The sequence below is a fragment of the Lissotriton vulgaris genome, chromosome 2_1 (assembly GCF_964263255.1).
Source record: "Lissotriton vulgaris chromosome 2_1, aLisVul1.2, whole genome shotgun sequence".
Classification (NCBI taxonomy): Eukaryota; Metazoa; Chordata; class Amphibia; order Caudata; family Salamandridae; genus Lissotriton; species Lissotriton vulgaris.
The window spans coordinates 91,628,399-91,643,469 of NC_141687.1; the positions used below are offsets into that span (position 1 = coordinate 91,628,399).

Consider the following 15,071-nt stretch of genomic DNA (forward strand, 5'->3'; position numbering starts at 1 on the left):
CTGCCTTAGTAACATTTCACCATTTAAAGTGAGTTGTTTGTCCTGCACTGCTGTATGTCGGCTATACTCAGGGCCACTGGAATTGTTTTTGCGGGTGCTGCATTTTTCGTACATTTAGGAATTTACTGCATTAGCCACATAATCGATCATCTACTTAATAATTGCAGATTTTAACAAAAAATTATTTCCAGCTTAAACGGTCCAAAAGTTAATAAAAACTCAGCCACGCATGTTGCTGCACAGTGGAAGTTCCTTTACATAGGTTTACTGGTTACCTTTCAGTTGCTTACTACTATCTTTGGGAGCTAAACCAACACCAATGATGCAGAAACTATGCTTATTCACTATTAAGTGTGAAAATAATGAATGCTATCACAAATTGTATCGCATGCTGCATAATTTGCCTTTTCTTACCACTTAATTAAGTCAACTCTGCTGCATAAATTAGCCCCCTGCTGCCACATAATTACAGTGTCTCTGGCTGTACTTAAGTTGGCCTCAGTCAGTGGTTCACAATTAAGACATGCTGGCACTGAACTACTTTAAGCAGAATGATACCACTATATAACCAAAATACACAACTTGTATGTTTTGACACATCTAATTTCTCTTTTGCAGATTCCCACAAGATTGGTATTCTTTTTCTCTACACTGTATTAATATTGCTGATTGAAGAGCAACTCAATGTTAAATAATACTTTACAGTGTGGTACCTAATGTTGCTTGGCTGTAACTTTACATAGGTTTTTATTTTGTCACTCGACATACTTGCAGTGATAAACAACCATTTGCAATGCAATAGGTCTCACATTTACGTGAGTTTCAGCTATTGCCATTATAAATGACATTGCCTTTTATTTGTGTTGATTTTAATCCTAAATAAAAGACATTGTTATTTACAAAGAGATAGCTTAAACTCTCGCAAATGCGAGACCTATTGCACTGCAAGTGTTTGTTCTGTAGTTTCTGCACCGTTGACGCCTCAGTCGAGGAGGATTGCACAAGTCACCAAAGTTACCAAGACATTTCTACGGCCATCCATGCAGGGGTATTGCAAAGTTTTGCTTTTGCTACCATCACATCTGTTGTGAGATTATGTAGAATAAGAAGATGATGATGGTCTTTATGGGGTGGCTCTCAGCCCATCTGAGCTTTATGTGAAGTGCCAAAAGGATGATGAGGAGGATGATGAAGACTATCAAGATGAGATGCAATATTACCAACGAGGATATATGGTTCTGCGTCACAGTTAACAATTTATCTTTCAACCTAAACCATGTCCCAGTGACATGACCCATCGTTGGTTGACGATCTGCAGGCCATGTTGGCGGATTATAGACAGATGTTTCCTCGGCAGCAAAATCAGACAGACTGATACCTCAAGTGGAACCTACAGTTACACCAGGTCCTCAACCACCTAGCACACCTATGAATTTGCCGACCCTGGAGCGCTAGACACTTCCTCCTCGGAAGAGGATAGAGAGGAAGGTGAGCTGCCAGATCCATCTCTGTTGCCGAATCTTGGGATTACTACGTTATTCCAACGCCATCCCCTCCTCTACACCTTCTATCAGACTGTCCTCCTGAAGGTATCGGGGTATTTTTACAATTTAATGCAGAGGGCAGCTAGCACGTTTCATCAGCCGATTGCAGTAAAACAGACCGAATGTTTCCTACAAGACTTAAAGGAAGACGCAAGGAAATTGGTACGCTCCATCATAGATCATATATGACGGGAGGGCATCAGGATGATGAAAACACCAGTGTTCATACCGCTGGTGCTGCCCAGTGTTATGAAGAAATATAGGGCTCCGGATGACTCCATCTTGCCTCATTGGGCATCCTAAGCCATTTCAGTCAACTCTCAGGCTGCACAAAGACTATCTAAAAACCCTGTGACCCCCGATTACTACTCCCCCTGGAGAAGGTAGGGCGTAGAATGGACTTCTAGAAAAACTATTTTCTTCAATGGCAGATATGACAATCTGGGCAGCAAATGCTCCAGCCATTATGGACCGCTATGAACGCCAGATGTGGTCTGACCTGGCAGGGCTAATAGATCTTATCCCTGAAGATAACAGGCAAGAAGCGCATAAGATACTAATGGAAGGTAGCGTGAAGCCTCAGAAACTATTGACTGTGCCCTTGACATGGCAAATACTGGTTTTAGACAGCTGGTGGGAGCTGCTGTGCTCAGACGTCTAGGATGGCCGAAAGCAACTACCTTTAAACCGGAGGTACAGATGAAGGTATTAGATATGGCTTTTGACGTTGACTCACTTTGTGGAAAACACATAAATGAGACGCTATTGGCAATTAAGAATGGTACTGACATCGCAAAGTCATTGGATGCTCTACAATATATAAGGGTACCGTTCAGAGGTGCTAGAGGGCAAGGATTCGCCACTTACAAAGGAGGTTACCAGATGGCTCGATATTCGCCATACCAGTCTCTATTGACAATCTTCTCATCCTCCATCTTATTTCCAACCATCTACAGCTGGTTTCTCTCGCCAGGGAGGCCGCAAGCGAATGCCTCAACAAGGCCATGATTCAGGAAGAAAACAATGATCACATCAGGATACCAGCTCCTCTTCCCTCCCAGCCTGTGGGTGTGCAAATGTCCAGTTATCTACACCAGTGGAACGAAGTAACCTAATATCGCTGGGTGTTGGACCTTGTCACCAACGGTCAGCCTCTAGAATTCCTTTTGCGCCCGCCAACAACTCCACCCAAGGGTCCCCCCTCCTCGTCTTCACTTATTGCAAAAAGAAGTCTTAGCCGTGCTTGTCAAAGAAGCGATAGAGGAAGTGCCAACCACTCTAAAGGGAAAAGGTTTTTCCGAGAATTGCAGGCTCCTCCGTTCTGGTTCGTACAGACAATACGACCAGCATGTACCATGTCAGCAAACAAGGAGGAATAAGATCCATTACACTATCTCAGGAAGCACAGGAATTATGGGAATGGACGACACAGCATGGGATCTCTTTAAAGGTCGAACATGTCAGAGGTCTGCACAATACTCTGGCGGACACATTAAGCAGGTCTCAGACCAGTTGCCACAAGTGGGAGCTCGAACAATCCCAGCTAGACCAGGTATTTTGAAAGTGGGTAAAACCAGCGTTTGACCTCCTTGCAACGGAGGAGGAGAACGCCAAATGTCAGTATTATGCCAGCAGATGTCCTCTACCAGGGTCAAGGGGGAATGCCCTGTTAATGCGATGGTCAGGGTTATGTGCTTACGCTTTTCCCCATCCCGTTAATTCCCTGGGTTTTAACCAACATGAAGTCTGAAGGCTGTCGTCAATAGCGCCACGATGGCCCAGACAGTACTGGTTCTCCGAATAACTCCTACTGTCTGAGTCGAAGCCCATTTGCATGCAGCCATCTCAAACTCTGTTATCGAGGGACACGGGCCAAGTGATTTATCCAGACTCACACACTCTTCAGTGTAGAGTGCATGGAAGTTATTGCCAAATCCCAAGCAGACCGCACTATCAAGACATATCGTTTAAAATGGAAGCTATTCTGTTTCTGGTGCAAACAAAATAACCTTCACCCACTCCAAGCTCCTGCTGAACAGATTTTGCCACATCTCCTCACTCTGGCTAAATCAGGTCTCACTTTCTCTTCAATGAAAGTTCACCTGGCTGCAATTTCCCATTTTAGAAAGTCTCCTCCAGCTCCTTCTCTCTGTGCATCTATTCTTATAAAGCAGATCATGAGCAGTATCTTCTGCGCATATCCCCCGTTGTGTGCGCCTCCTCCGGAATGGAAGCCTAACTTAGTCCTGGCACAGTTGATGCGACAATCGTTTGTACCAATTCACAAAGCAGAGCTCAAGTTTCTCACATGGAAGGTAGCCCTCCTACTGACTCCTGCATCTGCAAGTAGAGTGAGCGAAATACTAGCCTTTAATATAAAGGAACCTTTTCTACATTTCACTTAAAACTATGTAGCTCTGCAAACAGTTTCACTTTAACGAACCAGTGATATTACAATCTTCCTTTCCGTATCCATCTAGTCCAAAAGAACAGGCTTTGCATATGTTGGATATTAAGAGATTTTTAAAGTTCTACCTACACAAGACAAAGGAGATGAGGAAAATAGATCAGTTACTGGTCGCCTACAGACAAGGAAAGCCAGGAACAGCAATATATAAGGTCCACGGTCGTGGTCCAGTTCTTTCACGTAAAGGCTTCAAGCTTCTGACAACAAGGACTAAAGCATGCTCAACCAGAGCAGTTTCTGCATCAGCAGTTATGTTTGCTGCAGTGACATTGGACAAGATATGCCGTGCTGCGACTTAGAAAAGTGTCCACACTTTAACAAAACCATCATCATCAAAATCTTTATTCCGACAAGAATGTCATAAAAGCATACATCCTTAAAACAGTGAAAGTACGCGGTAGGATTTAAAAATGGAGTTAAAACACACATCATAGTCGAATGACAGAACAAATGCACCTTAATTAATTTTTATTTCCCCTCCGGATTTTGGAATCTAGCATCAGTCCAGCTCTACAAGAGTAACTTGATTGAACAAGTTCATACATTATTCACCAAGGTCCTTCTTATATTACACATTGCGGATAAGAATTTAGTTACAGCAAAGACCATTACAGGAGAGGGGTCCGTTTTTAGAATTCTTTATGCTTGGAAGCAGTGCCTTATCCCCAAATTTTTGCATAGCGGAATAATCCACCTCCTTCTCGATCTTGAATAAGCGGGACAGAAGAACAAAACATGCACTTCATTTTCCAAGTCTGAGGTGCAACCTGGACAGTTCTTAGGGGAAGAAGGATGCCAATTACACGTAAAGGTTCTGATGGGGTAATGAGCCGTACCATTGGAGGTCCAGTTTCCTTGCAACAATAGGGCTAACATTGTCTAAGACCTGTTCAAATTGATAAAAATCGTTAGTCATTAAAAATATACCAGTAAGGGTGCCAGTAGTGGGAGTTTGACATGAGGCGGGCCAATTTACTTTCACGATCCATATTAACCAACTGGTTACGCGAAATTCCACTGCATGCATGCTCCGGATCAGACCACATTGATACAAGGCCCAGTTTCTCCAGACCCTCTCTGACATACTTGAGCCAGGGAAGTTTGCCCACATTAGCGAACCTCAGAACGTCTGCTAACTCCTGCCTGTAATTCCTGAGCTCCTGAGTAACCCAGAATCTCCGCCAGAAGGTTAGTGGCTTAAGTCCCAGCTCCTCATCGATGGGTCTAATGCCCAAATCAAGCCTTAGGGGAATTAATGGTGTACTCAGGGGCAATGCAGCCAGATGTCTTAAAAACTTGTTCTCCGCAGCAGAGATCGCAGAGCAGCCCTTGTGTCCCCAAAGTTCACCTCCATAAGTTACTGCCCCCCCGGGCCCGAAGTTTATAAATTTCTAGTGGTGGGCCAAGTGGCTTAACCTGGGATTTAGTCAGGAGTTTGAGAATATCCCCCGCTATCTGAGTCAGCTTTAGTTACGATTTTAATTGATGCTGGTCCCAGGTCATGGATTCATTCAGTGTAAGGCCCAGATAGAGAAAGGTATGAACCCTTTCCAAGCAGACTCCGGCTATCAAGGGGTTTGGGCGTGTTAATACCGGGGGGTTAAAAATCATAAATTTCGTTTTTGAGGTGTTTATTTCCAACTCCCGGTCCCCACAGAAAGATACGAACCCGTCCGAAACTCGCATAACATAATCGCAGAGATCCGACGGCCAGCGAGTTTTGGAGCATCACTATCTACTACCGCATCCAGGTGTGAGATTTCCCCGTTGACATAGAGGCAAAACAGGGTAGGGGCCAAAACGCACCCCTGCCTTACCCCCCTGCCAACAGGGAATCTGCCTGACAGAGCACCATCTTTCCCACACCTCACCTGCGCAAAGTTCTCGGTATGGAGTCCGATTATCATATTTAATAGCAGGGGCGATATGCCCAGATCCCTGCGCACAGTTTGCCGCGCGGCACAAGTTCGAAGGCCGCGCGGAGATCCACAAAAACTGTGTAAAGTGAGCCACCCTCCATCTTCACTGTTTTCCAGAAGAGTAGGTTTAATCGGAAGATCTGATCCGTGGTGGAAACGTTCTCCCTAAACCCTGCCTGTAATGGAGGTAGGAAGGAATGCTCCTTAATCCATACCAACAAGCGGTCTACGATCAGCCTCAATAAAAGCTTTTGGGGTACATCGATAAGGCTTATTGGCCTGTAGTTGGCTGGGAGCAGAGGTGAACCCTTCTTGAATATAGGGACTATCTCTGCTCCCAGCCAAGTATTATGGACCGCCATGCCACCCCAAATCGCATTGTAAACAATAGTTAAATATGGGGCCCAAACCCTTGGTTCATGCTTCAGGAGATCACCCGGCAATTTATCTAACCCTGGTGCTTTGCCAGAAGGGAGATTAAGAATAGCAGCACAGACCTCACCCTCAGTGAACTCTGGATTGTTAATTTCCGTGATAGGACTGGAAACCGCTCCCTCCATATCTGAGTCACTGGGCTGGGGCTCGCCCTGGTACAGAGTAAGGAAGTGTTCTTCCCACACCTCCGCAGCGATATTGGGGACTATAGCCGAAACCGGTTCAGCTGACCCGGTATTCACAATTTGCCAGAACTTCCGGGGATCTCTTGTTTTAATAGCCGTTAAGTTGTCCCAGTTCTCATTGCCCCACTCTATCTTGGCATGATGGATTCGATACCTATATGCTGCCCTTCTTTCTTTTATTAGTGCCCTATCGTCTTTTTGTTTCAAAGCCTGAAGGAGGTCCAGTTTCGCCTTCCTACAGGCCGAATTAAACCAGGTAGGTTTGGAGCCCACTCTGCTCCTCATTAGCCCAGGTGGGTTTAAAATTTCAGCTAGGGTATTAATTAAAGCCTTATGAAGATTTCCAAGCTGTGTGTACACAACAGGGGAGGGGTGTTTTATACTCAAGGCGCCAGAAGCTTCCAGTGCCAGTATTACCTGAGCATATAACTCTGTTAGTAACTCAGGTCCAGTTACCACTTTGTCCCATCTAATCCTACGCCTGTTGGTAGAGAGGAGGGCCCTATCATCTGGGGGAGACCCTATTTTATGACCTTCCCCAGGGTTGCCTGGGGAAAGGAAATCTAGGATCAACGCATTATGATCACTTTCTCCCCTGGTTACCACACTAAAGTCAACAAACCTAAACCAAGCACAGCACTCGACAAATCTATAGTCCTATTGTGCCTCTTGGCCAGGTTTATTAAAAGTACATTTTGACGGAATGTCTGATTTTACACAGCCATTACATGCCCTTATTGAATGGTTTAAAGTCAGGGCCATGATTTGGACCGCCAAAGGAGCCCAGGACCTAGGTGGGGGACCCCCCACGTGAGGTATTTTCCGGTGGTCGTCCTCTGCCTGATTTGCTTCATCCATCAAGTCTACTAGAGGCTCAAAGTGAGAATTGAAGTCAACCCCCACCACATAATTAACCCCCTTGGGGATCCCACTTAGGAAGTTGGAGAGCTCATCAATGGTTCCAGACTCAGATTGTTGACTACATTTTTCCACCTCACTCTAGTACCTCGGCCATATTTCGGTCATTACTGTCGTCATTCTTTTCTGTATTACTCATAGGGTTATCCATGGCGACAGTTACAGGTGCCTGTGCCAGGCCAGGGGGGATTACTGGAGCCGGGATTCTTGTTTGAGTGGAGATAGATGAAAGTGCCCCCCCCCCTATTGATGTCAGGGCCCTTTTGCGGAGTCTCCACTGATTTCAGATGATCCATCAATACCCCCGTGGCCGTTTCTATTGTTAGGAGCCTATGATCAATACAATTGAGCCTATCAAACAGAGGGTCTAGCAGGGATTTTAGATTAACGCCCAGAGCATGGTTAGACTGATCCTCGCCAGCCTGTGCATTATCACCAAATCTGAATACAGTTGGGGGCTGTGTAAAGAGAGTTTGGGGTGGTGGGGTGGTGACACCAGTGGTAACTATCGGGGCATCACTGTTTTGTACTTGACCAGTGATGTGATTGGATAGGTCATTATGGCGCAAGCCTTTGTCTAACTTCGGTTTTTCCCCGCCTCTCTCCTGGCCCCGCGTTTTCTTTTTGGGACAGCCCCTTCCCGCATCCCCTGCGATTGTCTGGTATCCGGATCGTGCCTACCAATAAGTAACCAGTCATTAACAGTGAGTGGAACTATTACGGTTTCGGGAATTGCCGGGGGAGAATTTCTAGGCACACCAGGGCTATTCCCGACAGCTGAAATTGTCTGATCAATAGCATCCAATAAAGCAGCGGAAGAGGCCCATACCCCTTTCTGGAGTTTTGGCATTTGCTATTCAACCCAGAGAAGATCTCCTGACATTGACAATCCCTTGCGAAAGACATCTTTCTACAACAGTTAGTTCCTTTGACACTATGGAGCTGGCTCTAGTCAAAAAAAGTTGTCCAAGGTACCTGCCACCATGGAACTCGACGTTGTAGCTTTACTCCTGGTCTCACGGTTCGTCATTTTCCTATGGCTTCAGTGCTCCAATGTCCCAGGATTCACGTCAGTCCTTACAGCAATAACTCAACCCCACACAAAATAATGAATTAAAATGAATTTAAAACCAAGGGGGGTGGCCCAGTCCGGTCCGGTCCTCCACTGTCAGGAACGGGCTTAAACGGGCCCGCCCTTGGCCCGGGCTTCGCGTCGCGGTGGATTGACGTCAGTCTTAAACCGTCCCAGCAGGGGGCGTGGGCGCTGAGGGAAGAGGCTGCAGCTGCGATTGGAAAGGCCTGCTGGTCCTCGCAGTCCCTCAGTACAGCCCAGTAGTCAAAAGGCAAAGTTCACAGCCCAGTGAGCGGCTCCAAGGATCCCTTCAAAGTCCTCCGAATCCGGTTGCAGCAAGGGCAAGACAATCCTCACTGTAAGCGGCACCACTATTCAGAGTCGGTCTGCCTGACATTCGATCTCTCGCCTATTATTGACTTCCTTCAGGAACCCAAAGAGGCTTCTGCACTGCTACTGCTAAATTCACTGTGTACCTTTTGTCTCTGCACGGAGTCCAAAGAAACAGTCCAAGAACGAGAAAGCTGGAGGTGAGCGAAGGATAAACGGAAAGTCCCCCCCCCCCCCCCCCCCCCCCCCCCCTCGCGGTACTTGCCCACTGCACTCGTTCTCTGTCCTCAGTAGACCCCAGGGCGGTGATCTACAGCAACGGCAGCAGCACCCCTGACACCTTGACTACACGGCTCAGCCCTCTATCCGGTTTCCGAGTCCTTCATCAGCCAAAGCCTCAACGGGCTCCAAGCAAGGCTGGTCAGAAGCAGGAGAGCTTGGGATTCTCGGCATTCCTGTCTTCCGCTCCTGTACCGCTCCGCTTTCACAAAACATTACTGTCTACAATCTATGCAGCATGAGGATGCAGCTGATGGCCAAGCAGTACTGCGTCTTCTCTTCAATTAAGGTCAGCCTGTTTGATATCAGAGGAGCTCTTCTTTTATATTACTCGAGGTGTATGCATATTTAGATATGTATAGACAGGTAGATATGTAACTGTATTTGATTATTAATATTATTGTGAATCGTGGTATAGCTTCGAAAGTTTTGCACAGCCATAGTTTTACTATTTTATTCTGCTACAATGTTTCTGGGCATGCATCTTAAACAGTACATCGGATAATTCTTGAAAAATGGTACTGTTATATGTCTATAAATTTGGGATTAGAAAATCTGAGTAGAACTTTCCTTTGCTGGCAGTGTTCTAGAGGGTGATAACAGCTGGATGCCAACATTTGGTCCTTAAAAAAAAAAAGGCATTGATAGGCTACTATTTAGAAGGTCTTAGGCCATTATAGCCTATGAAGTGTTTGAAGCACTGCTTGAATATTTTACAGTGGGACTCCCATCTAGACAACGGGGAATGAATCGGGCAGGTGAATCTATGAAGGATACCAATACTGGATTACCATAGTTACAGGTAAGTAACTTATTTTCATCATACTACTACTTACTGTTGGTTCCCGAACATTCTGTCAGGAATCCCCTATTGGATGATATAGGTCCCGTCGTGGTCACGAGTTAGACGTCCCTCCTTGCAGAGGGGTCAGAAAACAGCTGGGCTGAGGCTTTAGCATGTAGTGACCTCGCAATGACCGCAAGTGCTCCTCTGCTAAAACCTGGAAATGCTAGTTTATAACAAAAAGCGTCCTTGCTGCAAGCTGAGACTTTTAGGTAGACCGCCATTGTTTGTTCTGTAGATAGCTGTGTCACTGCATGGACGAACAACAAATAACCACATTTGCACAATGTATGTTCAGACCTTGTACGAGATTTTTATGGTTTATGGATAATGTTCTAAGTGTAATTTGTAAGCAATGTAGTTTCAGATAAACGAATCCTAAATTGTCACGCACACAAATACTTGTTAAAACTCATTGTGTGAAAGAGAAGGCAATTTAGGAAATGTGTACATGTTTTGAAAGATAGTGCTTCTCCCCGGGCCTATCTAAGACACATGGCGCTATGAGTAGAATACAATTGCCTCTTAAACATTGCACATAGGTGTGCAAGATTGTCTAAATATTTAGTTGGTGAGAGTATGCACTGTGATAATTTCTTGTATTCATCCTAAGGATGTCTGAAGTGCTGGAGAAGGACAGAGTGGTAATCTGTGTTGAAATAAATTTTGTGTGAATGTAGGGTGCAGTATGGTACAACCTTTTTTCCCAGTGGAGGTAATTGATAGTAAAATGAATACATTTGGTGAATAAGTAAGCCAAGTGTGAATATGTAACAAGGCATCTGATCTTGACTGAGTCTGAGGATGGGTAGGCTAACAGTCATACTTTCAACTAAAGCTCTATCTTTGTGAATTCTCTCATAATTGACCCTGCATAGGTATCGCCATTTAGACACCTTGCATGTATTGCTGTCAGTCTTGTGTTTCTCTGTCTTGTTGTATCCCCTTTAATGCAAACTCCTCAGTTGCTTATTTTATGTTGCTTGCTTTGTACTCTATTGCGCTTACATTGTTACATTACTACCGTAGCCTACCTTGCACATAAACCTTAAAATAGCATTCAAAACTCCTCTCCTCCGTATCTCTTCTGTGACTCCCTTTCCTTAATATTATGCATTATTCACTAGGATTCTCTATCTTGTGGTACTTTATCTTTTGTAGTTGAGTCCTTATCATAAAGAAAACTACTAAAATTAGAAGTGTTATTGCTTATGCCTTTTTATGATTGTTTCCATAGTTACTGTGTGAAAACGTTTACGGGACACAGGGAATGGGTACGCATGGTTCGGCCTAATCAAGATGGCAGTCTAATAGCCAGCTGTTCCAATGACCAGACGGTGCGAGTTTGGGTTGTAGCGACGAAGGAGTGCAAAGCTGAGCTCAGAGAACATGAGCATGTCGTAGAATGCATTTCCTGGGCACCAGAAAGTTCTTATCCCACTATCTTGGATGCCACTGGGTCAGAGGTATTGTATATTCAATATGTTTGCACATACGTCATTTTAAAAAGTAATACTCCTGCATACTGGGGTGAATAAAAACAGTTAATGCACTTAAACAGTTCTTTACTCTTGAATTTGAAAATAAGCATTCAGTAAATTGTGTTGTTTTTTTTACCTGTATTTCTGGGAATTTAAAATCGGTTTACATTTTCATATTCTATAAAATACAATTCCATAGGTGACTATCAAGAATAGGACTGTTTCAAATAAGACTACAATAAATACAACATACTCGTGTGTATTGTTCTTTAATGAAAGCAATATGCACAGCTAATTGGTTTTGTGTCCCATTAAATCTAGTTTTTTAAACCTTTCCTTTGAAATCTAATTACCAGGTACACTATAGAATTATAAAGTAATTGAATCAGGTGTTCCAATCATGCAGAATAATTTGCTGAGCTACATATCCCATATCCTCTGTATGCCCCGAAAATATGCAGTTTTTGTAATTTGGGCTTCCAGTATAACGTAGTTGGGTGTATATTCCAAAGACTCATTGTGTGCGGAAGGTGTGTAGTTACAACTGGAATAATTGAGCAATATGTGCAAGTAAGAAAAAATCTTAATAACCATTCTTGTTCTCACTCTCCTGCCCCATCTGATTCAGTCAGCGCCAGGATGCCTGCAATGGTGACAGTGCGCTTAACAAATGCTTAAAATAAATAAATAAATTACAACTGTTTGACCATTTGTAAGCCAAGAGCCCTAGTTTCTGCCACTAACTGCATTTGATGAGACATATGTTGACACCATTGTTTCTCCCAGTGTAGACAGGAAAAAGTTCTTATAGGTTTTCTAATTCAAGTAAACTCTTAGTGAAATAGCTTTAGCTTTTACAATAGATACACTGATTATTTTACCTCCAGTAGTTTTAAATAGCTGTAAACGGGGACATAGTTACCTCTGCTCCATGGTGTATGTGAGAAGTTGGCCTGGCATATGATTTCCACTATTCTAGTGGGCACCTTGCACCAGTCCAAAGGACACTTATTGATGGTAGGTTTAAGACAACCTTTATAGAAAGCTGTCCTAGTGGTAGCTGTGGAGAGCAGCCTTCAGGCTGAGTCTTGAAGGAATGTAAAGCAGCTTTTTTTTTTTACCAGTCTATAATCTCTTGAATGACCAAATGAAAGCAGAACCACACCAGGTATATATATAAAATATATGTATTTATTCTAAACACGCACCTCTAGTCTCTTTATGAGGCTAGAGGCAAAAGTACAATACAGGAACTTAAATAGCACACAGTAAATTAGCACAGTATACTTATCCAGTATTGGGGTATCTTGCATAGATTTATATGCCTGAATCATTCCCTGTCACCGATGCGGGAGTCCGACGTTAATTATATATACAAAAGCAGTGCCTTACAATAATCTGTAGTAGGCTGACAAGATTATAGGCCAAAAAAAGGCCCAAAACTTAGCAGCCTATCTACCTCATTATATGAAAAGGACTGAAAAGTAGTCCCAACCAATCAGCTGATAGCACCCTCTAGAACCTTCCCTGCAGAGGCAGTTCTCCTCAGATTTCCCCAGCACAAGTGAGAAGCATGTATCCTAATAAAGAACTGTTCTGCCGGGGAGGAGGGTGGGTGCATGTGAATCTATGAAAGATACCGATACTGGGTAACTGTAGTTACAAGTAAGTAACACGTGTTCTTATCTAGTATTGGGGTATCTTTCATAGATTCACATCCCTGAATCCGAATAGCAAGCAGTAAACCCATATTTGTCGTTTGCGGAAGGTGAGAGACAAAGCGTAATTCTACATATCCCCACTCATCCGGAAGGTTATAGAGCACTAGAAATGTAAATATACATAAATGCAGAAAACCTTCTAAAAGAGACTTATTTTCAGATAACATTTTCCATACTAAAACACCTTTTGATAAGCAAAGTATTACAGTGTATTATGCATATTCTTATGTCATGAATAGAATATAAGAGACCGTTAAAAGTCTAACCTTAATGAAGATGCTGCAGCACCGCTTGTCCCACTGCTGTCATCTTGTGATGTCGATTGCAAGTAGTAATGCTTTGTAAAGGTATGGACACTCTTCCACGTCGCAGCACAACATATGTCCACTAGTATAACTCCAGCAAATAATGCTGTTGATGCTGCCATCATTATGGTGGAATGTGCTTTTACTCTTCTAGCCAAAGGATTGTTAGCCTTGTCGTGACAGAATTGTATTACTGAGGATAGCCACCTGGCTATCGTAGCCTTTGTCACCGCTTGTCCCAGTGCAACTGGGCCATAAGCAACAAATAACTGGTTAGATTTTCTGATGTACTTAGTTTTTTGCAGATAAATCTTCCGACAACTTTTCACATCCATGCCGGTGTGACAGGATCCGTGAATAAAGTCTTCAACTTTACTGGCTGGTTTAAGTGAAATTGAGATGGTACTTTAGGAATGAATCTCTGGTTCTTACCCAATGTGACATAATCCTTCGAGAAATGGAGGAAAGGTTCTGAAATGGTGAAAGCCTGAATTCATGACCTACTTCAGGAAGGGAAGTTAATTTTAAACACATCCATTGGATGTGCTTTAGATGCAGCTGACACAGCGGCTTGTGCAATCAACACCAGTGTTTTGCTACGAAGGCATGCCTGGCTTAGGATTTCACGGATTAAACCCGAAGGTTCGATCTTAAACTTACCTTTTGACAAAGAGCACATCTTTGGTCCCTTGGTAGACACTTTAGAGAAGATGAAAAAGTACACATACATTGCAAAATCCATGGGGGCCTTACAGTCTCCAACCACTACGGGTTCTTTTCATTGCTCCTTCTACGGAGGGGGCTAAAAAAATATATGTACGGACAACACATCTATGTCATAATAAGGTAACACACAGTCATCCTCTTCAAGAGGTTGCTTTCTAAGCTGATTTAGAGGCTTCAATGCTAAGGGAAGAGGTAAAGGTTCCACATTCACACCTCCCCGTCAAAAGCAAACAGTGACTTGCCTCCCCTGCCCCGTTCATTCCACACTGGTCGGGGAACGTCTATCTCAATTCCTCCCTGTCTGGCATGCATTAACTTCAGATAGATGGGTGATAAGGAATTATACAATCTGGTTATTGCCTGGAGTTTACCACCAATCCTCCAAACATTCCCCTACATTCTCACAAAATGCCACCAGAGCATTTACACCACCTCAAACAAGAGGTTCAACCTGTGCTGCAAAAAGGAGCTATAGAGCCTGTACCACTTCAATATCCTGGATCTGGCATGTGCACCCTATATTCTCTCATACCCAAAAAGAACGGCCATCTAAGGCCTATATTAGACCTCAGAAAACTAAATCAGTACATTCAATCTGACCACTTTCATATGGTCACACTTCAAGAAGTACTCCCACTTCTACAGTAAGGCAACTTTATGTCCACTTTAAACTTAAAGGAAACATACTTCCATATTCTAATACATCCCACTTATCACAAATACCTCAGGTTTGTAGTAGCAGGACAACACTACCAGTTCAAGGTGCTTCCATTCGAAGTCACCACTGCTCCCAGCGTATTCACCAAATGCCTGGCAGTAGTCCCTGCTCACATGCGAAGACCACA

At 43.8% G+C, this 15,071-nt stretch overlaps 1 protein-coding gene across 3 annotated transcripts in view; it reads left to right on the forward strand.

The window, feature by feature from the left end:
- The window catches only part of PAFAH1B1 (platelet activating factor acetylhydrolase 1b regulatory subunit 1), a 526,691-nt gene that overhangs the window by 323,801 nt on the left and 187,819 nt on the right, over positions 1–15,071 (forward strand). For all 3 annotated transcript variants that reach the window (XM_086954518.1, XM_086954520.1, XM_086954519.1), the window contains one exon: positions 11,231–11,459. In XM_086954518.1, coding sequence (XP_086810644.1) covers positions 11,231–11,459 — 229 coding nt within the window. The remainder of the gene's footprint in view (positions 1–11,230; positions 11,460–15,071) is intronic.